This window comes from Marmota monax, unplaced genomic scaffold (assembly GCF_021218885.2).
Source record: "Marmota monax isolate L192 unplaced genomic scaffold, Marmota_monax_Labrador192_F-V1.1 WCK01_AAM20220418_F8-fsc00024, whole genome shotgun sequence".
In the NCBI taxonomy this organism is placed as follows: domain Eukaryota; kingdom Metazoa; phylum Chordata; class Mammalia; order Rodentia; family Sciuridae; genus Marmota; species Marmota monax.
In genome coordinates, this window is record NW_026695224.1 from 34923093 (window position 1) to 34946251 (window position 23159).

Sequence of the window (23159 nt, forward strand, 5' to 3'; positions counted from 1 at the left end):
CTTCACTTCCACGGGCCTCGGTTTCCTCACCCAGGGGGCTGTGGGGACTCGACCCCCTGCCTGTGCCCCCAGTGGCCCCGTTCCTGGTGTGCCCTCGTGGCTGGGCTCCCAGTCAGCCACGATGCTCTGTCCACGGCTGTCCCCCACCAGCCCTGGGATGTCACGGCACGTGTTCACCCAGATGGGTGTGGATGAGGGGGACAGATGCGGGGGATGGGGAGGGAAGGAGAACCTGGATCCAGGACACCGTCAGAGGCTCCCTGCCTGGCCTCCAGGTGGCCCTGTTACTGTCCGGCTATGGCCCCTCACCTGCCCTGGGTCCTGGACTCTTCCTGGGCCCCCAGCAGGCAGCTTAACCTCATCTGCAAAATGCGGGCATCCCTGAGCCCATGGGGGGGGCTGCGTGGGAGGGGCTGAGCCGAGCAGGCGGCCCCGCAGCCTCAGGGAGGGGGTTCCCCGGGTGTCCCCTGCAGCCCTTGGCCAGGAGGTTGAAGCAGGACAGTGACATGAGGAGAGAGTAAGGGACGCTGGTGTTTGTTAACTTCCTGAGGCCACGACTGGCGTCCTTGAGCCTCAGCGGGAGCCTGGGTGGAGCGAGTCTGTGAGGCAGGTGGCGCTGGCCACGCGCCGCTCTTCAGCTGGAAGCAGCTCCTCGGTGTTGACTAATGCCCGCGAGAGGGTGGATGGCTCCGCCAGTGCCGGGCAGAGGACCCTGCTCAGGGACTGGCCCCTGCCTTGTCTCACCTGGACCTGGCTCTCGCCCGCCAGCTTTTCTTCAAGGGAAAGGCGTTATCTATTGTGCCCAGAGATGCTTTGTCCCTCCACTGTCTAGTCCATGGGGACGCAGACAGGGTGGCCCTGCTTTCCTGGGACTCAGGGTTAGCAGGAGACGCTCGGCACGCCAGCAGCTGAGGCTCCTCGAAGCTCTTGGCAGGGACCTCACCTCAACTGCAGGTGCACGAAGGCTCTGGGTGGGGGCGTGGCACCTGGGTCTTAGGGAGAGCTGAGTCAGGTCAGGTGAGGAGGACAGAGAGGGGGAGAGAGCAGTGGGTCCAGGAAGAGCCACCGGCCTGCACGGCTCGGCGGGAGGCCTGGGCCAAATCTATGAGGACGAAGGCATCTGTCCCTGGAGCATGACTCAGGGGTCTGTGGGCTCCCAAGTGCTGCGGTTGACTAGCAGTGCCTGCCGTGGTCAGAGGAAGGCAGGACGTGGCCGCACACCTGCCACTGTGTGCCCTCCCTCTAAAGTCCCAGGGGGTATAGCTGTTGTGGAGAAGAGCCAGTGGGGCCCGTGTCCTAAACCCATGCTCAGCTGCCAGTGCTGCCCGTGGCAGGGAAGTCAGAGGTGCAGAACAGACGTGGAGGGCATCCCTTCCTCTCCCACCAGGAAGCCACTTCCCTGCAGGCACAGGAGACGGGGCCGGAGGTGAAGAGGGCACTCTGAAGGCGCCCAGAGCAGACTTCCTGCCTCTGGAGCCTCGCTGTGGCTCCGGGGCCTTCCTCTGCCAGAGACCCCCAGGTCTGCCCTGGCCCCCGAGTAGTACCTGCTCCCTGTCCTGGGCAGGCACTGGAGGCAGGAGCCCCTCTGCCCATCCTAAAGGCCTGGGCGGGTGTCCTGGAGTCCAGCCTGAGCCTCCACAGCGAGCCTGGCCCCAGGAGGAGAGCCAGGCAGAGGCAAGGTGCAGGGCGCCCAAGTTTCCTGGGTGCTGACAGACCGCCACTTACCAAGGGCTGGGCTGACACTTGCTCTCCCGTGGTTCGGTTGGGCGCAGCGGCACAGCCCGTCACCCAGCTACTTGGGAGGCCGGGGAGGGGAATCATGGGTTCTCCGAGCCTAGGCAACTTAGCAAACTCCCAAAATAAAAAGGGCTGGGTGTAGCTCCGGTAGGGTGCCTGCCTCATGTGCGCAAGGCCTTGGGTTCCGTCCCCAGCACCACAGGCGCAAAAGTCAAACGGTCTCTCTGGACTAACGGCAGGGTGGAGGCAGGGCTGCCCCCTGTTGGGGGCTCCTTTCCTTCCAGCCTTCCAACAGGCACCCCTCAGGAACAGGCAAGAACTGCAGACGGCAGGTGACCCCTGGTGCACGCAGCCCAGCTCTGGGGTCGACCGTCCCTCATCTGCCGGGGCACCCGCGTCTCCAGCAGCAGTTTTATCGAGTCTGTGTCTGACGGACGTTGGTTGCCCTGGCACCCTTTCTGGGGCTGTGTGGCTGTTTCTGTCACTGTCCTAGAGAGGTTCTCCTCATGGTGCCCGCATCTGTGGTCACACGCCTCGTGCCTATGTGCACAGGGCACCCAGCGCAGGCGCAGGAGGTGCTGGCATCTCAGTGACACTAGCTGTGCAAACACACGCCTTCCTCCTGGGGTGCAGGTCCCCTGGCTCTGGTCCGAGCTGGACACCATTCCGATCGTCCATCCTCGGCTTCCTTCGGTTGCATGGCCTCCCTGCTGGCCAGCCCGTGCCTGGGAACTCCCTGTTCTGGCCTGTGTGTGCAGCGCCCTGCAGGAGGACCCAGCTGCCTTTGCCCACTGGATGCCCGGCCCCAGCTGGCCTCTGCCAGTAAAGTGCCTCCTCCTGGCTGTGGACGTCAGCCCACACCATCCCAGCTGGGCAGGGAGACCTGTCCCAGGCACATCTCCTCCCACAGTGTGGCTCAGAGAGACCGGGGTCACGGAGCTCCTCCAAGTTTTGGCGGCCACCTCCACTCCAGGCTGCAGAGCTGGTCGTGGGGGCCACACCCACAGGGCCTGCTAGGCGCAGATGATCAGCCTGTGTGCAGGGCACGAAGAGCAGGAAGAGTTGTCAACACAGCCACATGGAGTGGCTCGCCCTGCCTCTTGTCAGAGAAGACGCTGGACCCCACCTGCCCCACACCATCCAGGTCCACCGGGGAAAGTGCCTCCGTGGGCCACACTGGGCCCTGCTGCGTGGACTCTGCTGTGCCGGGTTTCTGTTCTCGCGACTAAAAGGCTCAGGGGTCACTCCAGTTAAACTGGGCTAACTGGGCTGCACGAAATAACCACAAGAGACACAAATACCTTTTTCTTTGGGGTCGCTGTGACGGCTCCTCTGACCTTAAGGGTCTGCAGAGAGAGAGAGAGCGAGCGAGAGCACGTGCTGACCCCTTGTATTGAGGAGAAGCTATTCAAATGAGGCAAGGGGTCAGGTTTCAGGGGCTGAGTCTATCTTCATGGTGTCCACTGTCAGCAGGTTGACTGACACCTGGGTAGGCCACACCCAAGGGCACAGTAAGAGAAGGGGTACACACCAGGCACTTCCATGGAAGATTCTACCCTAAACAGGGCAAGGGGTTAGATTACAAAGGAACAGGTAAGCGTAGCTCCACCCATGGGGCTGTAGCAAGACACACCCATGCACAAGACACCGACCCTCGCACCCAAGAAGGGTGCCACATTTCTGCGACTGAGCACCTCAGCACCCAGCCGGGGAGTGTAACTCAGTCACATGTAAGGTTGGCCTCCCACACTGTTGCACTCACTTCCTGTGGCCGCAGCAGCCCCCATCAGGGTCTTCGCAGAAATCCCCACAGTCCGTCATTTGTACAGTGAGTGTGCATTAGTAACAGTGAGGAAGCCCCGGAGTCCTGTGGTGGGGGAGCTTCCTCCGGGTCAAGGCCTGGGCTGCCCCCTCTTCTGAGCCAAGTGCAGGGTGAGCAGCCCGAGGACAGCGAGCCCTGGCTCTTCCAGAGGGGCCTCCTCTGCTCTGCAGCCTGGGCTCGGAGTCCCCAGCCTCACCTCCCCAGTGCTCAGTCTCTGGATCACTGTGTGCCTCCTGCTGGGGGCCTACCCCAGACCCTGGGACAAAGGTGACCGGGAGCTTCAAGTCTCCCTTACCAACTGACAACCCTGTGAGGCAGGAGTTCCCAGCAAGAACCCGGGAGTGGAGGGGACCGGGCCCAGCTGCCCAGCAGCCGTGCGGTGCAGCCTGAGGTCAGCCCTGGCCCGGCGCCAGCAAAGGGGCTGGGTCCTGAGACAGTGGCAGGTGTTTTGTCCGCACTGAATGGTGGCTTAGAACCTCACAGGTCACTGGTGGGACTGGAGGGAAAGTTACGGGCACAGGGTCTCCCTTGGGGGTGATGGCTGCACCCGCGCTGAAGGCCAGTGGGTGGTGTCCCTCCATGTCATGTGACTTCCACTTGGTGAGGGAAAAGTAAAAAGAAAGAAAACCTTAAAAAGTCTATTTGGCATGAGGTTTCCAGAATGAGTGGAGACAAAACGGACTGTTGGCTGGGAGGGGGTGACCGATAGAGGCCACGGGTCCCCTTGGGGCAGGAGCACCTAGGACAGTGGCACAGCTCTGCGTGCCTGGGAACCACCCTGAGGCGGGTGCAGGCCTGTGGGTTCTTTCTCAATGAAACCGCTGTGGCCAAGGAGACCCAGGGACCATGGCAGGGAGAGGCTGCCCGGCTGGGCTGTCAGTGAACTGGGGGGTGCGTCGCTTGCCCCGGGTCCTTGGCCACCCAGGCTCCCTGAGGCTCCAGCCGGGCCTGGTGTCTCCACAAGGGCAGGCCACGTTGGACCAATGCGTTGTCAACTTTGCAACCTTGCAGACCTCAGGGCACCCCGCTGCTCTTGCTGGTTAGTGGGGCTGTCCATCTGGGCATCAGAGGAGGCACTGAGCAGCGGCAGGCAGGGGTGGCCACCCTGAGACTGCCAGACTAGGGTGAGTGTAGATGTCCCACAAAGTCCCCAGGTGGGGACTGCAGCAGAGAGCCCCATGATCAGCACACATGCTGATCATCTGCGCCCAGCAGGCCTGCAGCAATGGCTTGACACCGGCTCATCAGAGATAGTAAGTCAGGTATTGATTAGTGCTTAATTAACAGGTTTATCTCTGACTCCCTGCCCCTATTTTGTGTGATCACAAACACCAGATTCTCAAGGAATCTTCTAGAAGGTGGTCCTCATACTCCATGGGACATGCAGCCATAACTATGTTGAGAAATTACAGATTCTCCCATTTCCAAGAAATAAAACTATGCGAGGACAGAATCCTGCCAGTGCTAAATTCCGGCCCAGGGATTTCTCTCGGGTCTCTGGGGCTTCCTCCCAGCAGTATGGCGGAGCCAGGGCAGGAATGCCTGGAGCCCACGGGCTCTCTGCAGCTTGCTTCATTTCCTGGAAGCATGTCTGGTGGCGGTTTATATTTCTGTGTCTGCATACATGACAGAGTCACCTTCTCTGGGAAAGTTGTTCCTGTTAGCACCGAGGGATTTTGAAGAGAGCAAACCCGGTCTCTCCCAAGATTCAAGGGATTCCAGGCTTAGCCCGTGGACGCCCAGTGACAGGTGCTGCAGGGAGAGGGATCAGGCAGCTTAGGGCTACAGAGGACTCAGTGTGTCCCCAACAGGCGTCCAACCCCGTCCTGAGCATGCTGGTGTCAGGGGCAGGGCCTTTGACAGGTGACCAGGTCATGAGGGTGCAGACCCCACAATGGGATCAGTGCCTTCTAAGAGGAGGCCCCAGAGAGTTCCCTGCCCCTTTCTCCATGCAAGGACGAAGTGGGAAGGTGTCATCCGTGTGCTAGAAAGCGGGTTCTCCCCAGACGTGGAGCCTGCTGGCACCTTGATCTTAGACCTGCAATCCCCAGACTGGGGCAGTGGTGCCTTGGCCACTGTGGCCTTGGCCAGCCGACAGGACTGAGTGGGAAGAGGCCGCCAGAGCAGAGCTGGGGGCAGCCCACAGCCGCCCACACCTAGGGTCACCCTGGGCCAGAGTTGATGGGGGGTGACTGACAGGAGGGCATCGGGGCACTCCTGCCGCAGGACTCATTGGTGTCCCCTGTCATGGCACCCCTGGGGTGTGGCACCACCCTGGCATGGGCTCCCTGTGCCCACATGCAGGACGCTGGTCGATAACGAGAACACACACGTTCTGCAGCACATCTGACAAGCCGGGCCGGGGGATTGGTGCCAGTGATGTTTGTTGAATGAATGAGAAAGGTCCGGAGGGCCAAAGGCAGCCGCAGTGCACCAGCCTCCGCTCTCGGTCTTGCTGGGTGTGCAGGATCGCGGGCACGAGGCCTCAACCCCACCACCTCTGCTTCCCGTCCCCCTTCTCATTCCTCCCGTATTCCCCCAGGACCTCCCACTCGCGGGCCAAGGCTGAGGCCGCCCTCACCGCGGCTCAGAAAGCGCAGGAGGAAGCCCGGATCGCCAGGATCACTGCCAAAGAGTTCTCTCCTTCCTTCCAGCACCGGGAGAACGGTGAGTCTGCTGCCCCCCAGGCTTCCAAGGCTGGGTGCACGCCGGGCGGTCAGGCATGAGATGTGTCCCCGTGCCCCAGGCCAGCTGGCCTCACATGGGTTCTGCCCCAGAAGCTGACATCCTGCTGGTGGCCACCGCTTTTACTGGAGCTGCATGTCCCGGCAGGGCCTCCTCAAAAATTTCAGGTGGCCCCAGGGTCCATGTGTCTGTTTCCAGGTGTGCTGCCTCTCCCTGTCTGCTGCCGTCTTTCTAGAACATTCTGTGATAATGGATGTCTCCATCTGTTTGCTGTCACGTGGCAGCCACTAGCCTTGCGTGGTGAGAGAGACTAAGGAGGTGGGCCTAGTTTCATTCAGTCCTAACTTGTCTGCTGTTAGATGCAAATGGCCTTGTGTGGCCACTGGCTGCTGCATTGGCAGGTGAGGCTCTGAGTACTGGACAGCAGCTCCTTCCATGTCCCATCAGGTTCAGGAACCTCAGCCTTCCCTGCAGGAGCCCATGTGGACCGTGTGCTCTCTTCTGGACTCCATACGACAGGCCCAGGGTCATGAAGGCCTACTGTGGTGTGTGGTGGAGGGGCTGTGCTGGCAGAGGTCACAGAGTCATGGCCCGCTGGCTCCCAACCTGGCCTCTCTGGGAAGCCGGGGGACAGGGCTCCCTCCTGTCTGCACCTCTGACCAGCACACGGGAGGAAAGCTGCTGGCGTCTGGGGATGGATCCAACCCTGCAGCCCTGAGCTGCCTCCTGGCCTTGGGGCAGGGACGGTCCCCTGGGCCAGCAGACAAATTGGTCCTCGCTATCTATTTTCTCTGGTGTCCTGCCTGTACTGGCCCCAGGGCGCCTTCCCCAGGTGTTCCTGGCCCAGACATGGAATGTGGCCGTCCTCCTTCCGCACTCTTCCCTGGCTGGGTGCCTGCTGCTCCTAGCTAGAGGTACAGTCAGGAACACAGAGCACCCCTGGTCCCCACTGCCTGTGGCTGAGTCGGTGGGCTCTCCTTTGTCCTTGATGGGACCTCAGCTGTGACCTTGGGCTAGGAAGTGGCGTCCTGACAGGTCTGCATTCTTGTGAGTTGCCCACCCCTCGTCCTCCAACCCCAGCCTCTTCTCTGGACACACTGGGCCCAGGTGTGTGAGCCGGGTGGACACAGGCCACCAGCCCTGTGCTCAGACCATTAGGCGCCTGGTGACACCAGCCACAGGAAGAACCCTGGAGGACTTAATGCACAGTCCCCACGCGTGGGTCGCCCAGGTCCCTTGCACAGGTCGCGAGCTGACTCCACTGCTGGGGCTGTTCTTGGCCTCTCAGAGCCTCGTTTCTCCATCTGTGAGGGAAAGGGAGGGCCACAGTGTCTGAGGCTCCTGGGTGCGCTGAATGGCCCAGGAGCATCGTCCACCTGCGGCTCCAAAGGCAAGGACTGTGTTGGGAGGAAGGGCTACCTAGATGCAGTTAAGGCCAAGATGGGGAGGTGGGATCATCCTGGATCAGTAAAGCTCTAAATCCAGCCTGGAGTTTTCTTAAAATACCGCCCAGAGACACCCAAGCCAGGAGGGTGTGGCCACAGCCCAGGGGTGCTCACCAGAAGCCGCAGAGAGGCCAGGAGCAGATTCCCCTAGCGCCCTGGCAGAGCCCCACCCGCAGCTTGGCTTCAGAACCCCACCCCTCAGACCCCCAAGAGACAACGTCTGCTGTTTTGTGCGTAGTGTGTGGCCCCGTGACCCTGGTGTGGGCCCTGGAGCCCTGGGAGGCAGAACCATGGGTCCGGCTGGCCAGGCCTTGGCTGCTGTTTCGGTCCAGAAGCTGGCTCCTGGAAGCATCCCTCTTCCTCGGGACAGAACTGAAGCTAGGGCTGCTGAGGCAGCTTGAGCCCGGGCTCCATGCAGACAGCATGAAAGGATCGAGGCCAAACTGGGAGCGTGTGCAGCTCAAGGCCAGAGCCTTCTTCTTGTGTCCTGCTCTTGGGCTCTGGAACATGGGCAGCATCACAGGAGCGCTGTGGGCACTGGACACTGCCCAGCCTTGGCCCAGGGACCTGGAGGACCCGGGCCTGCCCTCCCTTCCTGTCCACCGGGTCCTGCTTCCAGGAGCCTCTGGGGTTCTTGGCTGTCCCTCCTGGGCCTTCCCTCCACAGTGCCTCCTGCCAGGAGTTGGATCCTGTATCTCTGATTAGTGCTGAGTCTTCTGTGTAGAGAGTACTACAGGCAAATGAGCCCAGGCCAGGGACTGGGGGCCATTGAGGCCACTGGGCATCTTGCAGCTACTCCTCACAACCAGAAGCTGCATCTCCTCTTGGCAGATGAAGCCAAGGTTGAGCGCAGTAGCTTGCCCGAGGTCCTGGAAGCCAGGAGGCAGAGCAGGGCCTGGCTCCCCACCCTGAGCTGCACCTGCTCGGACAGCAAATCCCAGAGTTTCAGCCGGGGAGAGGGCCACCCCATATAAGCCGCCTGCACCTGGAGGACCTGCAGCCTTCACCGGGGAAGTGGGGACATCCAAACCAGGAGCCTGGTTTTCTGCAGGGCAGTGTCCAGAGCCCACAGCGCTCCTGTGATGCTGCCCATGCTCCAGAGCCAAAGAGCAGGACACAAGATGAAGGCTCTGGCCTTGAGCTGCACATACTCGATCCTTTCATGACGTCTCCAGGAGCCACAGCTCTGTGCGGTTAGCTTGAGCTGAGCGCCACCTCCCCACACGGCAGTACTGGCAATTGGGGTGCCAGCCTTCCTCTAGGCCTCACAGGAAAGGCCACAGGGCCATCTGCAGACTCAGTGTCCCAGCTTGCCAGACCCCTGGTGTCTGGGCACAGGGTTGGTGGCCCTGAGAAGCCCAACCCCAACCAAGGGCGTGGTGTGGTGAGGCACGATTATGGGGGCTCTGAGCGTGGGGCCCTGAAGAGAAGCGGGCCAGGCGGGAACCCAGGCTGGGAGGTGGACACACGGGTCTAGTGTGGTTCTGCATGGACCCATCCCCAGCCTGGCTCTCTGTGTGGATACCATGGTAGCCCCAGCCCTGTGACCACAGAGGACCAGTCACTGAAAGGGGCTCGGAGACTGCCTGGCCCACATCCCCATGACTCACGGGGACACCAATCTAGGGGGCTGTCCCTGGCCCAGGGCCACATGCCAGGGTCACCACCCAGCCCTGCTCACTGCTGCCTGGGCACCTGAGATGAGATCAGGGACACAGTCTTGTGTTGACATGTGAAGTGACTGTGCCACTGTCACTGGGGCCTGGCCTGTGCGGGGCTGAGGACAGACATCAGAGGCTGGGGTGCCAGCCCTGCGGAGGTCTGCTGGCCAAGGAAGTGTGGGTGCCTGGGCTGTCTGCGCCTCCAGGCACGGGCTGGGACTCGACTGAGGCAAATGTCTGTTCACTGTGGAGGCCTGAGCAATGCAGGGAGGGGCCGGACCTGGCCTCATGCTGGCCCCAATCCCAGGGGAAGGCACAGGCCTGAGGCAGTGGGGTTGGTAGTGACACGCCGTGACACGCCTGGCGTCACCAAGCCTCAGGACCTGTAGGAGGCCAGCCAGTGTGTGATGAGGGACCAGGCTGAGGGCTGTCCACTGCCATTGCTGTGACCTGGGGCCGCCCAGGCATCCTCAGAGTGCACAGTGGGTAGCGTGCCCCACCAAAGGGCCCTGGGAGCCACTGTTACCAGTCTCTCCCTCTGCCCCTGCGCCTCCCCTGAGCAGGGAGCACCCTGCCCTGGGCCTTCCTGCCCCGGGGCCTTGGAGGAGCAGGCTCAGGGTGACCCCCACTGTGTCTCTTTCTCCTCACCAAGGGCTGGAGTACCAGAGGCCGAAGCACCAGGGCTCCTGCGATGACATCGAGGTGCTGTCCACCGGCACACCGCTGCAACAGGAGAGCCCCGAGCTGTACCGCAAGGGCACCACCCCTTCAGACCTGACCCCGGATGACAGCCCGCTGCGGAGCTTCCCCGCCAGCCCCGCAGCTACGCCTCCGCCGGCCCCCTCCAGGAGCAGGGCGGCCCACTTCTCACGGCAGGTCTCAGTGGACGAGGAGCGAGGCGGGGACATCCAGATGCTCCTGGAGGGCCGGGGAGGGGACGACACCCGGAACAGCCGGGGAGGGGAGAAGGCAGGGGGCTGCAGGGGCGTTCGCAGCAGCGCCCTGCGCAGCAGCCAAGGCACCGAGGACTTCCGCACCCGGGGCGCGGGCCACAAGCAGCCCGGGAACCCCAAGCCCCGGGAGCGGCGGACGGAGTCCCCCCCAACATTCTCGTGGACTTCCCACCAGCGGGCGGGCAACCCTGGCTCCGGGGGCGCCAAGCTGCAGGAGCCCGGCGAGGAGCAGCTGAGCAACTACAAGCTGGAGATGAAGCCCCTGCTGAGGATGGACTCCTGCACCCCAGAGCCGCACCCCCAGAGGAGACGCCACGGCCGGGGCGCGGGGGGCGACCGGCGCTCCGAGGACCGGGGCTTCGGGCTGCAGAGACTGAGGTCCAAGTCCCAGAACCAGGAGAACCTGCGGCCGGCCTCCTCCGTGGAGCCTACCGTGCAGAAGCTGGAGAGCCTGCGGCTGGGGGACCGGCCTGAGCCCCGGCTGCTGCGCTGGGACTTGACCTTCTCCCCACCCCAGAAGTCTTTGCCTGTCGCACTGGAGTCCGATGAGGAGAACGGGGATGACCTCAAGTCCAGCACAGTAAGTGGCCGCCTCCCCGGCCCCAGGGGTGGGAATCCAGGGTTGTCCCCCTGCTTCTGACCGGTGGCCCCCTGCAGGTCTCTCTCGAGCGCCTCTCCGGGGGTGGGTCTCCTATTGCTCTGGGTCAGTGGCGAGAGGAAGGCAGAGGACCAGGACAGAGTGCCTCAGTGGGCTGGCCCTGAAGACCTTTCATCTGTGCCGGACGCAGGGCCAGGCACTCACTGGGCCATGGGAGGAAGCAGATGTCTGTGCTGCTCCCAGGAAGCCAGAGTCCAAGGACAGCCCCTGGGTGTCCCCCTCGCTCCTGACCTCCTTCACCCTGCAGCCACGGCTCTCCCCATTGTCCCAGCACAGTCCCAGAGTGCAGTGCCCCCCGGAGTGCAGTGCCCGTTGACCCCATAGGTTCTCAGGCCCCATCCTGACCTTTGGGGTCAGGCTCAGACCACCCAGGTTGCTCACACCCTGTGGGAGGCCGGGGAGTGCTCCCATTTGAGGACCTCACCTGAGACTCCTGCTTCATCCGGGCAGATCTTCCCCACCTGAGTTCCCTGCGGAGGGTGGGCATTTTGGGGGAAATAGCCCCTGCCTCAGAGCCAGACGGGGCTGGGGGTCTCAGGGTCTTGCACAGGTTATACCCAGAGGGGAGCCAGGACCTGCTTCCTTGGCTGAGGGCCATGTGGATGCAGGGTAGGTAAAATGGAGAAGGCCAGAGGTCTTCGGCAGGACCCCAGCTTGCCTGCCCATAGGCACAGGCAATGCCCAGACCTCTTGGTTTCTTTCTTCACTGGTAAAAAAAAAAAAAAAATTCTAAAGGCTGCTGCTCCACAGGGCAGACAGGAGATGGGCTCACCCAGGCGGGGGCGGGACCCACAGTGTGGGCTCAGGAGGGGGCCCCCCCGCAGGTGTGTTGCCGTGGCTACAGCAGGGCTCCTGAGCGATAGTCTCTGGTACCCCCAAAGGTACTGTGGCCTGTGAGGCCACTTCCGCAGGTCCCTAAAGCGCCTCCCCTCCTTAGACACCCACAGCAGCCCCCGTGGCTCCTGCTGGCACTCACGCTCATCCTCCCTGTCGCAGCAGCCAGGGTGCCTGCGCGGGGCTATTTTGGGATGGAGGAGTGATGGGCAGGGGTGGGAGGTGCGGATCGACGCTATATTTAGCCCACTGAGCCCCACTGGCTCTTTTGGGTGCTTTCGACACTAAGCCCCCTCTGGTTGGCGTGCCAACGTGGGGCCAGCCTCGGCCAGCTCTGGAGTGGGGTGGCTGCAGGCAGAGGCAGCCCAGCCATGGTTGGTATTCCCCCTCAGCCCCAGGAGCCAAGATGGAGACTCCAGGGCCCACCCTGGGGTCCCAGCTTCCTGCCCAAAGCAGGCAGGGTCTTGTTCACTTGCTCCCACAACCTGGGGACATATTCTGGGGGCTGTCACTGGGTCTGAGGGGAGGTGGCCTGCTCCACCAACATTCATGGTGGGGAAGCGAGTGGCTGTTGGGGTGACGTGGGTGCTGAGGTCCGAGGCCTGCTGCATCCCCTCCCTGGGGCACAGCTCTCCACAGTTCAGGCTGCTCTGGGCTGGCAGCAGGGCCAGAGGTGGGATGTCCTGTCCAGCAGCGTTCCCCTCATCCAGGGACTCTGCCCCTTACCACCGTCAGGGTAAGTGGGCAGAACGGCAGTCCCCGCCCTGATGAAACCATCTGCTGCACCTGCTTCTCTGGGGCTGTCCAGGGTCCCTTGCTGCGAGGGCAGCAGGGGTGGAAAGGAACCTGGCCATGGAAGGCCCCAGGTCCTGGCAATTCAGGGTGAAGTTATCGTGGGCAGGAATGTCCAGGCTTTCCCTCCGGCTCTGCCAGCAAGCGAACTCCACAGCCTCCACTAGACCCTTGAGTGTTTCTGGGCCTGATTCCCTGTAGAAGGAAGGCTGTGGCACAGGTGCCAGCTCTGGACTCCCCCACAGCAGGGGACAGCTAAGGCTCAGCAACCTGGTTGATTCCCAACACCCTCCCCCCAGCAAATCTCTGCTGCCAGGAGTCCAGTGAGCAAACTCAGTGCCAGGCTGTGAGCTGCAGGGCAGGGTAGGCGGCCAGACCAGGGTGCCCCTGCCTGCAATGCAGATGGAGCCCAGTGGGCCGGTGGATCTGGGGGCCACGCAGGCCCAGCTCCAGAGCTAAGTGGGCCGGAGACCTGAGGCTGGGTTCTGAGGGCATCTCTTGCCATCGTGGGTGAGATGGCTGTCCAGCTCTCACAGACCCTGCGTGAGGAGCGGCGTGGTGGCATGCTCTCCACCAGCACCCTGCCTCACAGAGCGTCCCAGGCCCTGCAAGAGCTGTGTCACCACAGGGTGACAGCCAGCAGCATTAGGCAGCCTTTCGACAGGATAACAGGGCACGCCCAGCCCTGTGAGCCAGGAGAGGGAGGGCGAGGGCCTGGCCACCCAGGCTTTGGAAAGGTGAGCACCGGGAACCGGGGCAGGGATGGACCTTCCTTGACCACAAGGACAACCATGTCACTCAGCTGGCCATGCAGCCGGGAGAACTGCCTGACTTGGGGACAGAAAGAGCTACAGGCTGGCTGGCAGCCAGACAGGAGGAAGGCGAGGGCAAGATCAGGCTGCTCCTCTGCAGCTGGGGGTGGGGAGCCCACATGTGCATGGGGAGGAGCTGCAGCTGTGCCTCCAGGACACCCCAGGGTTCAGGTGGCCCTGTGAGGCTGCATCTAGAGGACTCTGAAGGAGCCACCTCCTCCATGAGGGGGTACCCATCGTTTTAGCTGACAGCTATGTTGAGAATTCACGCACCACACCTTTCCAGGGCAGGCAGTTTGGTGGTTTTAGTGTATTTAGGCTGTGTACCCATCACAACTGTCTGACTCTAGACTACTGCCATCCTCTATAAAGACACTGCAGACCCACTGGGCCGTCCCTCTGTCCCCACTCTGGCACTTGCCTCTGCTGGACGTTTCACACTGATGGGATCATATGGTGAGCAGCTGTTTGCTGGGCTCGCCTCACCCAGCATCAAGACCCGGTCCACTGCTGGGGCACACGCCAGCTGCACTCCTTCCTGTGGATACCCTCTGCACGGGCAGCCACATCTGCCGTGGCTGCTCACGTCTGGGACGCATGGTGTGCTGCCACTTTCTGGCCAGTGTGCTGTTGCCACGAGCAGCCGTGAGGCTTCTGCATGGATGCGTTTCATTTTCATTTCTCTTGGGTCCTCACCTAGGAGGGAACCCTTGGGGGAACTGCCAGACTCCTCCAGCCTCATCTGAGAGGAGAGGAGCAGGCGTTTCCTTTCTGGGGAGAGGCATTCCAGCCCCCTCCCTTGCCTGTATTGCAAGCCTGATGCCACCAGGGCCTGCTCAGTCTGGAAAAGCCAACCTCATCATGGCTCTGACGTTTGGACACAAGGGGAGGAGAGGGGCAGGGAAGCAGCTTGGGACCCTAGCGCAGGTCATCTCCACTCCAGGAGATGTGGAGGCTCCCGGCCACTTCTTTACTTGGGTGTAGCCAGTGTGTGTGTGGTGGTGGGGGGGGGGGGCAGAGGTCTTCTGGGATCAGGCCACCACTATGGGCACACCCGGGGCTGGGCTGCTGTGCCCCCCTCCAGGAGGTGGCCCGCCCCTCCCCGGTGCAGCAGGTCACTGTGCCTTCAGCATTGCGGTGACACTTGGTCTTGAGGAGCAGCCTCACAGGACAGAGCTGCCAGCATCCTCTCCTGAGGTCTACCTCAGAGGCCTTGCCTCCACCTGTCCCTGCCCAACAGGGGCAGCCTGCAATTTAAGGGCCAGGGCCAGGCACTGACGCAGGGCATGGGGAGGGGCTGGGCTGCACCTGAGACAAGCACCCTGAGTGGAGCCTGGAAGCTGGGCTCCTAGAAGAGTCTGGTGGCTTTGAAGTCAGCTGCTGCAGTTGCTCGGGGGCAGTGGCTTGTGAGTGTGAGTGAATTAATGGGAAGGTGACTTCACGGAGGACTGCTGAAGGGCTCTGAACTTGAGGGCCACTCGGCGTGGGAGCATAGCTGGTGCTGGCTGGCCACCCGCGAACCGGCGGGTGCTGTGAAACCATGCTTCGATGTCCTAGCAGCTGGAGGCATCTGTTGACTAACCACTGTGACACAGGGTGTTTGGGGAGCCCGGGCTTTTGAAAAGGGCTCTCACTGTCCTGGCCCTCCACGCCGGCACACATGGTGACCCACCTGTGCTCTCTTCCAGGGCTCAGCTCCCATCCTGGTGGCCATGGTGATCCTGCTCAACATTGGAGTCGCCATCCTGTTCATCAACTTCTTCATCTGAGCGACTGTCCCGCCCGCAGAAGCACCGGTATGCAAAGGGGGAACTGGAAAGGGAACGCCCCGCTCGGACAGCCCCGGGACTTCCAGTCTTTTCACAGAAGAACACCACGGTTGGGTATTACTCACAGTTTGCCTTTTTTTCTGGGTAATGTTTTTTGGATTTTAGCCAAAATTCTTTGCTTGTGTAACACTATGCTGTGTGGCATGGCAGAAGGAGGCCAGCACGCCGACCCTCCCGCTTGACGTGGAAAGAGAAGGGATCCGGCACACCAGCGGCAGAGAAGTCGTGGTCCTCGCCCTTCCCGCTGGGTGTGGACAGAGGTGGCGGTGGTCGAGGAAGCGCTCACAGGGTACCCAGCTAGCCAGGCTAACACGGAAGGCGGAGTGACTTTGCTTTCCTCTGTCTGAACAGCTGGCCTTGAGCATGGGCGCCAAGCAGGGGGAGCAGGGTGTCCTGTCCTGCTGGGAGCAGCCCAGGCCTTTTTCTACTTCAAATCTGTGCTGCATCCTCAAGGGGAAGGAGAACCACGCTTCTCTTCTCCCACACACCAGACCACGGCCTCCCTCCTCTTGGCACTGCCCCATGGCCTCCTTGTGAGGCCACCTCCCCACACCGAGTCTTAACACAGAGTCCTCCCTGCCCCACCCCACTCACTCACCATCACCGCCGGCCGTCCGCTCAGCACACACAGGGAGGCTGTGCTGCAGGCGTCCGGGGTGACCCAGATCTGGCTGGCACAGCCAAGTGCTGCGGGGCTGTGCCCCAGGCGTGAGGGCTGGGGCCCACTGTGCCATGGACAGTCTGACATCATGCCTGGGCTCTGAGCATGTGGCACTTTTGCACTTAGTATGCAGGATGTATATTCAGGCTTCCGTCCCTGGCAGTGGCGCCCCAGAAGCTGTCACCTCTTGCTGTTACCTCCACGGTTCTCACATCTCTGTACTGTGCCTGCCTCCACTTCCCCAACAGATATGCATATTCCTTCCAGATGCCTCAGTGCTACTCCAGCGCAGTTCTGGCCCCGGGACAGGAATGTCATTGAAACCCAGTGGCTTGACTTTCCTAGACGTTGTTGCATACCTGACACCTCCCCAATGTGCAATGTTCAACTCGTTTCGGTCAAACAAAAACAGGTTCCTTACGTTTCTGCCTTCTCTACCAGGGTCGTTCCATTATCCAAACAAACGAGGGATGCCAGACCGTCTGGTGGCCGAGGGCAGCCCAGGCGTGTCCGTAGGCAGGAGCCTGCGTGCATGCCTGGGAGGCCGGCGCTCCGTCCGTCTCATGGACCCTGCCTTGCTTTGCTTACGTTAGCCGTCTCTGCTGCCTTTCGAGCAGAGCTTCTTTACTACACTGCACTGGATTGCTATATTTTTAACCAGAAATAAACTAAAGATTAGAGCATGTTGCAGTCACATTCAGTTTCTATTGTTTTCCGTTATCCATTCACTCCCCGTTCCTTCTCACAGTTTGGTTTGGGGGGCACAGGTGAGGGAGGGATGCTCAGCAGATGATCCATTTCTGACAATGTTCCTTTCTAAAGGGATATTACATCTTTTGTACATCTTTCCGTTCCTCTTTTTTAATATCAAGTGGTTGCTGCAGACCTGAAGTGAACCAAATAAAGATTCCTGCTCTTTGCAGCTCTAAGAATCATCCATGTTGGGATGTGTTTTGTAACTGTTTGCAACTCTTTGTAAAAACAATGAGACTTCTTTTGTACATTCCAGTAACTGCATGACACAAAGGGGACCTACAAACGCAGGTGGTTCCTTGCAGGCCATGCCACAGGTATGTGAGAAGCAGAGCACAAACCTGAGGCTGGGCAGGGGCACATGTGCCTCCACACCCATGCTCGCAGATGCGTGGCCAGCACAGCACTCTCTGCTGCCAGTGACACCACCGACAAGACCAGACCCTGCCCAGAGCTTTGTCTGCAGTCTGCAGCAACTGCAGAGGGGAAGCCATCTCCCCTGTTCCTGGTGCAGTCCGAGGATCTGAGCAAGGCCAAGATCCACTGGGTCTGGCGTCTAGATAGCTGGTTTCCAGCTGGTGCATGCACCGGTGGCTGCACCTGTCCAGAACCCCCACTTCCCCCACAGGGTCCTGGTGGGCCATTGTGGGGCCAGATGAGCACGGCAGCAGGCAGGCCAAGCACCAGGTCCCACACTGGCTCCCAGTGCACAGAGCCACATCCTAAGAACCATTTTCTTCCTGTCAGCCTCTTGCCTGCTCCAGGAGGGGAAACCAGATGCAGAGAGGAACCTCGTGTGTTTCCCGAGACCCTGCTACTGGGCTGCCAGGAGTGGGAATGACACTGTGTTCCCACAGCTGAGCAGTGTCCTTCATGGAGACTTTGAGGACTCCCTGCACACTGGACTTCTGTCAGTCATGTAACACGCATGGGTCATTCCAGAAAAACGCTCATCCATTCTTTTGGATTCTAGGTTTTGTAACTGCTAGCACACAGGTTCCCCAAAGATAAAGATGAAGCCTGCAGCACAGAGCCCGATGTAACTGAAGGGGAAGACAGTGGCACAGGAAGTTCTGCATGGTGCCCCAGGGCAGTGCTCGCTGCCCAGACTCTTCGGGGGTGGGGCCCACAGGGACACAGACTGATGCTCCTTCTGCACAGCCCAGTCCATCGTCCAGCCAATAAACTGCTCTTTTTTGAAACCCTGCTGCACAAGGTGTGAGCAGACACGTACACTCCTCCCTGGATGGCCTGGAGGCACTAAGCCCAGGATTCCTCAGTGAAGTCTCAGGCCAGGCTGCGCTGGCTCCCCCCCCCCCCACCACACCTCCCTCAGGCTGTGGCACTTGGACAGGGTGGCCACACACACTGGCCCCAACCCTCCCTGCTCCTCTTCACCCGCAAAATGGCTCCAGTTTAGACAGACTACAGGGCACCCCACATGAAGACGGAAGGACGTGGTCCCGAGCCTGCAGGTGCCAAGCCTGAGGTACCTGGGTGCCAAGAAGAGCATCTGGGAGACACAAGAAACATTTCGGCTTTGGGTGCTTGTTTAGCTTGGGTTTGGGGCTGTCCAACACTTTTGAGTGTCAGCACCAGTATTACTTCTCTGGCAGGCCTGTACCCACGTGGACCTGCGGGCTGCAGCGGCCAGGGCTGCCCTCCAGGGCTAACAGCACCACAGGCCAGGACCTCTGATCTGCTCCAAAACATCACGGGATGGTTACTCATGTCACTTCACCTGTGCAATAAAACACTTCACGACAACAGCGCCAGGGGCACCTCTCTCTTCTAGATAAAGCTCAGTTTCTTTAACTCTTCACAGGTCTCGTCTTCCACCCTTCTTGCCTTTGGTCTCAGAAAATCAGCATAAAGGTGCCTACGAGACCCTCCTACATCTCCACAGCTTGTTGTGCTATGTGGCTCCTGGCTTCCCTGCCGACCGGAAGGTACAGCTGTCGCATCTGCGCCTCACAAACCAGAGTGAACAGACTGTTCTCAGGAGGTCCCCTCCACCTTGCGCAGGACGAGGACCGCCTCCTGGACTCCAGGCAGAGGAGGGAGTGAGTCTGAGCTCTGCTGCCCAGGAACTCAGGTGTGCACCCAGCTCTGTCCCCTTGCCCAGGCCTGCCAGGCAGGCAGTGCAGACTGAGAAAACAATCTTGTCCCCAAGTGCCAAGACGTGTCGCCAACTCAGCCTTAAAAGAAGCAAGAAACAGTAAAGTTGCCTTTGTTTCGGAGAAAAAAGCTGATCTGCATTTTCCCAGTGTAGCACCGTGCCTGAGGTACAACTCAGGGACAGAGATGTCTGAAAGGCAGGAAAACAGCCTGCAGCCCCAAGCCCCTGTGCTGGCCCCTCCTGGGGAGCTGCAGGACAATGACACCTGAAGAGATGCAGGTAGGAGGGAGCAGTGTGTGGCAGGATGGGTATGGCCCCTGGAGGACCCTGGGCGCGATTCTTGGAGGAAGGCTGGAGCACGGGACCCTCAGCCCGGCCAGGTACAAAGGCTGGCTGTGCTGCTCTGTGAAAGCCCGCAGGAGTCCTGAGATGCAGAGAGTAAGCAGCCCACTGGGGCGTAAGCTGCGTGTGGAGCCTGGGTGCTGGGTGCTGGGAGGGCAGGGCGGGCGGTACCGTCACACTACCTCACTCTGGCCATGCCCGGCCCACAAGCCCTTGCCCTGCCCTGGCTCAGGAACCAACATCCCACCTTGGCTGCAGGTTCCAGTGGGCTCCCTCAGGTCTGCACCCAGCGCCACATGGGGACATGCGCCTCTAGCTGCCACCACTGCTTGGTGACAGTTGCAGCCCAAACCAGGAAAGCCTCCTAGACCCCATGGTGGCTAAGGCAGGGTCTCCGCTGGATGCTGCTCATCTTCCCTGCAGGAGCACCAGGAGCACACCACGTTCTGCCTGCTCTGGTGACCTTGCCTCACCTGGGATGAAGTTCAGATCACACGGAGGCCGGAGGCACGCCCTGCAGCCCTCCGTGTGGCGGGATGTAACAGGTGAAGGCTTTCCACGGGGCACTGTGCTCAACCTTGCCCGCCAATGTCACTCACACCAAAGGGTTGTCTCGCTCTCTAGAATGCCATCCACTTCATACTGTCCAGCCACCCCTCATTCACAAATGACCCTTCCACAGCTGAGTCCATTTAGCGGCTGCTGATCAGCAAGGAGGGCTGATCTCCACTGCCCAGGGTGGCTCCTCAGATGTGGACTTAGGCTGGAGGGAGGAGACAGGTGTGAAGGCACAGTAGGGTGGTGTGGTATGCAGGGCACCCTCTATCAGTCCCTCCATCTGAGGCCAAGTGCCCAGGAGTCCCCAGCTATTTGCATGCAGGTCCCTGTGTAAGACCCACCCTCTGGAGCATGCCACACCCCAGCAGATGCAGCCTGCATGCCACAGGCTGTGGGCAACCATTGGGGCCAAGTGCTGTCCACCCAGCCTGCAGACAGAAGCTCCCTGGGGGCTGGGAGTGCCTGACCCTGAAAGGCTATCCCACCTTTCTACTGAGCTGCCCCTGACCCACATGGCGTGGTGAGCCTTGCGCGGCCACTGACCCTTGCTGCAGATGTGAAACTGCTGGCCGCAGTGTAGATGCCTTTTTGTGAACTCTGACCTAGAACCGTCTTAACCTGCATTTTTTTTTATTCAGTTCTTTCCCTGGTGCAGGTAAACCCCTTGCTTACTGCACCCCCACACATATAGCCAAAGGTAACGTCTGCTGGGCACTGGGTTCTCCATGGAGCAGCCAGTTAGAGTGGCCTCTTGTTTTTTAGCTGGAAACGGCCTGGTTAATTACAAAATGGAAACAAACCTTCTCTAATGAATGTACTGTTTAAATCATACCACTGCTATGTATTTTACCACTGAAATCAAGGAGCACTATCAAAATTAAAGGAAAAGTTTGCTCCTTTTAGAAATAAATGTCACTTGAAAATGTGGAAAACTTGTTTCACCTCTTTATAAACTGGTGTCTTTACTGAAGGTCCTTCTATTGCCAAAGGCTGGACAAACACCAATGCCCGTTCAAGGACTGTGCTTCTGTTACCCAGCAGCCGCGCTCCTTGTGGCTTGGAGGAGCCCTTGTTGAGAGGAAAAGCCTGGGGAGGGGCTGGGGCTGTGAACACCAACCGGCCCACCCTGGCGTTTTCTGTGTCCTTCTCTAGGCAGCGAGCCCGGCTCCCCTCTCCATGGGCTGACAAGATGCAGGATGCCCTGGTGTCTGAAGCACCAATAGGTGCCATGGCCACAGCGTGGGCCACCTCTGTAAGCAGAGGACAAAGGCAACCAGGGCAGGCAGCACCTTGAAACCCTACTGTAACATCGGCAACCTCCATGCATGTGTCTCTCCAGTTAGGGGCCTGGTGCTCCCAGCTCAGCAGCTCTTCCACGACAACCTGGGCTTCCTGCTTCCTGCCCCTGTGCCACTGCCAGCCCCTGGGGGGTCTGCAGCCTTGGGGGCGAAGACAAGAGGACCGATGGGCTCAGCTGGGCTTGGGAAGCCACCACCCTGGTCCCTGCACCAACCATGGCACCTGTTGTACTGCTGGTGCTTCCACTTTCCCCAGTGACTGCTGTGTCCTTGAGGATGCCATAGTCAGACCTCAGTGACCAGGCGCAGCTGGACGAGGACGCCTGCTGAGGCAGAAGTGCCTACGGCACAGACTCAGGTGCAGACTGCAGTGGGGGCCGGCGCCTGACCTCTCCTTCCATGGGAGAGAACAGACATCCCCTCCTCAGGCAAATTCCTCTCATCAAGCCATCACCTGGTTCCAACACCCCATTACAGCATACTTGAGAAGGCTTTCCGTGTGGCTCTCATTTAGTCACCTGAAACTGACAGGAGCTAGCTATTAACCTCAGGGGGGAGGCTTCCAGCCTTTGGTCCCTTAAAGGTTTTCTTATTAATGTTTGCAGTACTAGGGATTGAACTGGGCACTCCACCAATGAGCTGCACCCTCATCCCCTTTTATTTTGAAACAGGGCCTTCTATTATTGAGGCTGGCCTCAAACTTGCAAACCTCCTGCCTCAGTCTCCCAAGTGGTTGGGATTACAGATGTGGCCACCATACTCAGCTCCCTTGAAGTATTTCTAAGGATCAACTACCCAAAGTTCTTGCTTGTACTGATTCAGAGAGAAAAAAAATGTCAAACTGAATAAACACTACTGTCACATCTAAAAAGCCAAATCGAAACCAAACTTTCAATGATCAGATTTCCAAGCTTAGCTGGTGGTTCCCTTCCGTTTTATTCAATTCAGCCCATCCAACCCCTCAAGCTCATCTTAACAGCATGACCTATACGGCCAGCTCAGCTGCCCTCAGAAGACAAGAACAAGGAGCCCCACAAACCCGCTGCAGAGTGACCCTGCTGTAGACGTGCTGGCTGGAGCGCCTCCTCACGGGTGTGAGGTGCCTTGCCTGAAGACCACCCTGATCTCCGTGGTGCAGACTCAGCACGAGAAGACGATGGAAAAGGGGGCTGTTTCCAGCCAAGCTGGGCCCCACCCTTTCCCATCAGAACTCTGTGCTTGAGCCTACCTCTTGGTTAACTCTAGGGTGACAAACGGGTGACAGAGTTATGCCGCACTACAGAAACCACCAGGCCTGCACGTCACCGTGAAGACATTTGGATGAAAGGGAAAAACTGCACCAGTGTGAAGTCAAAGCCCAACTCACAACTCAACCAGACACAGGAAGCCTGGTCTCCAGGCCCAGAGCAGGCACTGGCCACCATGCTGGCCCACAGGCAGGCCGCAGAGGCGTGGGGTCCTTGCTCTTGGCTTCCCTTCCTTGCTGTCACTCTGCAAACAGCCTGCGCCCAGGGAGGAAAGGCACGGGGGGGGGGGAGGCCCCCGCCGCCTGCTCCCCGAGAAGGCTGATGGTGGGCCCGCTGGCATCTGGAGCTCTCTCCCAAGACCCATGAGGAGGCTGCGCAGCAGGAAGGACTGGCCTGGCAGCAGGCCCTCCATGCTGAAGGCACCACGACCACATGAGCACCATGGCTGCTTCATCGACTGCCAGGTACTGAAGACTCCAGTGTGACGATATGGGTCATAGAACATTGGTGTCCCCTTGTGCAGAAGGAAAACCCCCTCAAAGAACACCTAGTCCGGGTTTATTGGAACAGAAACAGGCTGGCTGGGGTCCCTCAAACTCATGTCTCACCCTTTCTGTGTGGCATCACCCCGCACGCAGGCAGCCACTCCACCCACCTGGTAGAACCCACAGGAAGGCAGAGGCCTGGCCAGACTGCGAGGACGCTCCAGGCTGAAGAACAGGACTGTAGGCCTAGTTCACACTCAATTTATTTTAAATGACACCTGGTGATGCTAAAGGGCCTCAGCTACCCTCAGTTAACCTCCAGCACTTTCTTCTCCAGAGTGTCAGGCCCCAGGTTGTCCCTGGTGAGTTCCAGCCAGTACTGCTCAGTCCCAGGTGGATGGTCCATGCCACTGCTCCATCCAGGAGAAGGGGTGGAAACACTCAGCTGTGGGAGCCTGGGCAAGCAAT

At 60.1% G+C, this 23159-nt stretch overlaps 2 protein-coding genes across 5 annotated transcripts in view; one reads left to right on the top strand and one right to left on the bottom strand.

Moving 5' to 3' along the window:
• The window catches only part of Jph3 (junctophilin 3), a 53621-nt gene extending 33038 nt beyond the window's left edge, over window positions 1–20583 (top strand). The window contains exons 3-5 of the mRNA XM_046434873.2: window positions 6102–6226; window positions 10003–10883; window positions 15088–20583. Of these exons, the coding sequence (XP_046290829.1) occupies window positions 6102–6226; window positions 10003–10883; window positions 15088–15168 (1087 nt within the window). The 3' untranslated portion in view covers window positions 15169–20583. The remainder of the gene's footprint in view (window positions 1–6101; window positions 6227–10002; window positions 10884–15087) is intronic.
• A 2353-nt stretch (window positions 20584–22936) lies between these two features.
• Window positions 22937–23159, bottom strand: part of Klhdc4 (kelch domain containing 4) — a 41004-nt gene continuing 40781 nt past the window's right edge. For all 4 annotated transcript variants that reach the window (XM_046434930.2, XM_046434933.2, XM_046434929.2 and 1 more), the window contains one exon: window positions 22937–23146. In XM_046434930.2, the coding sequence (XP_046290886.1) occupies window positions 23133–23146 (14 nt within the window). In that variant the 3' untranslated portion in view covers window positions 22937–23132. The remainder of the gene's footprint in view (window positions 23147–23159) is intronic.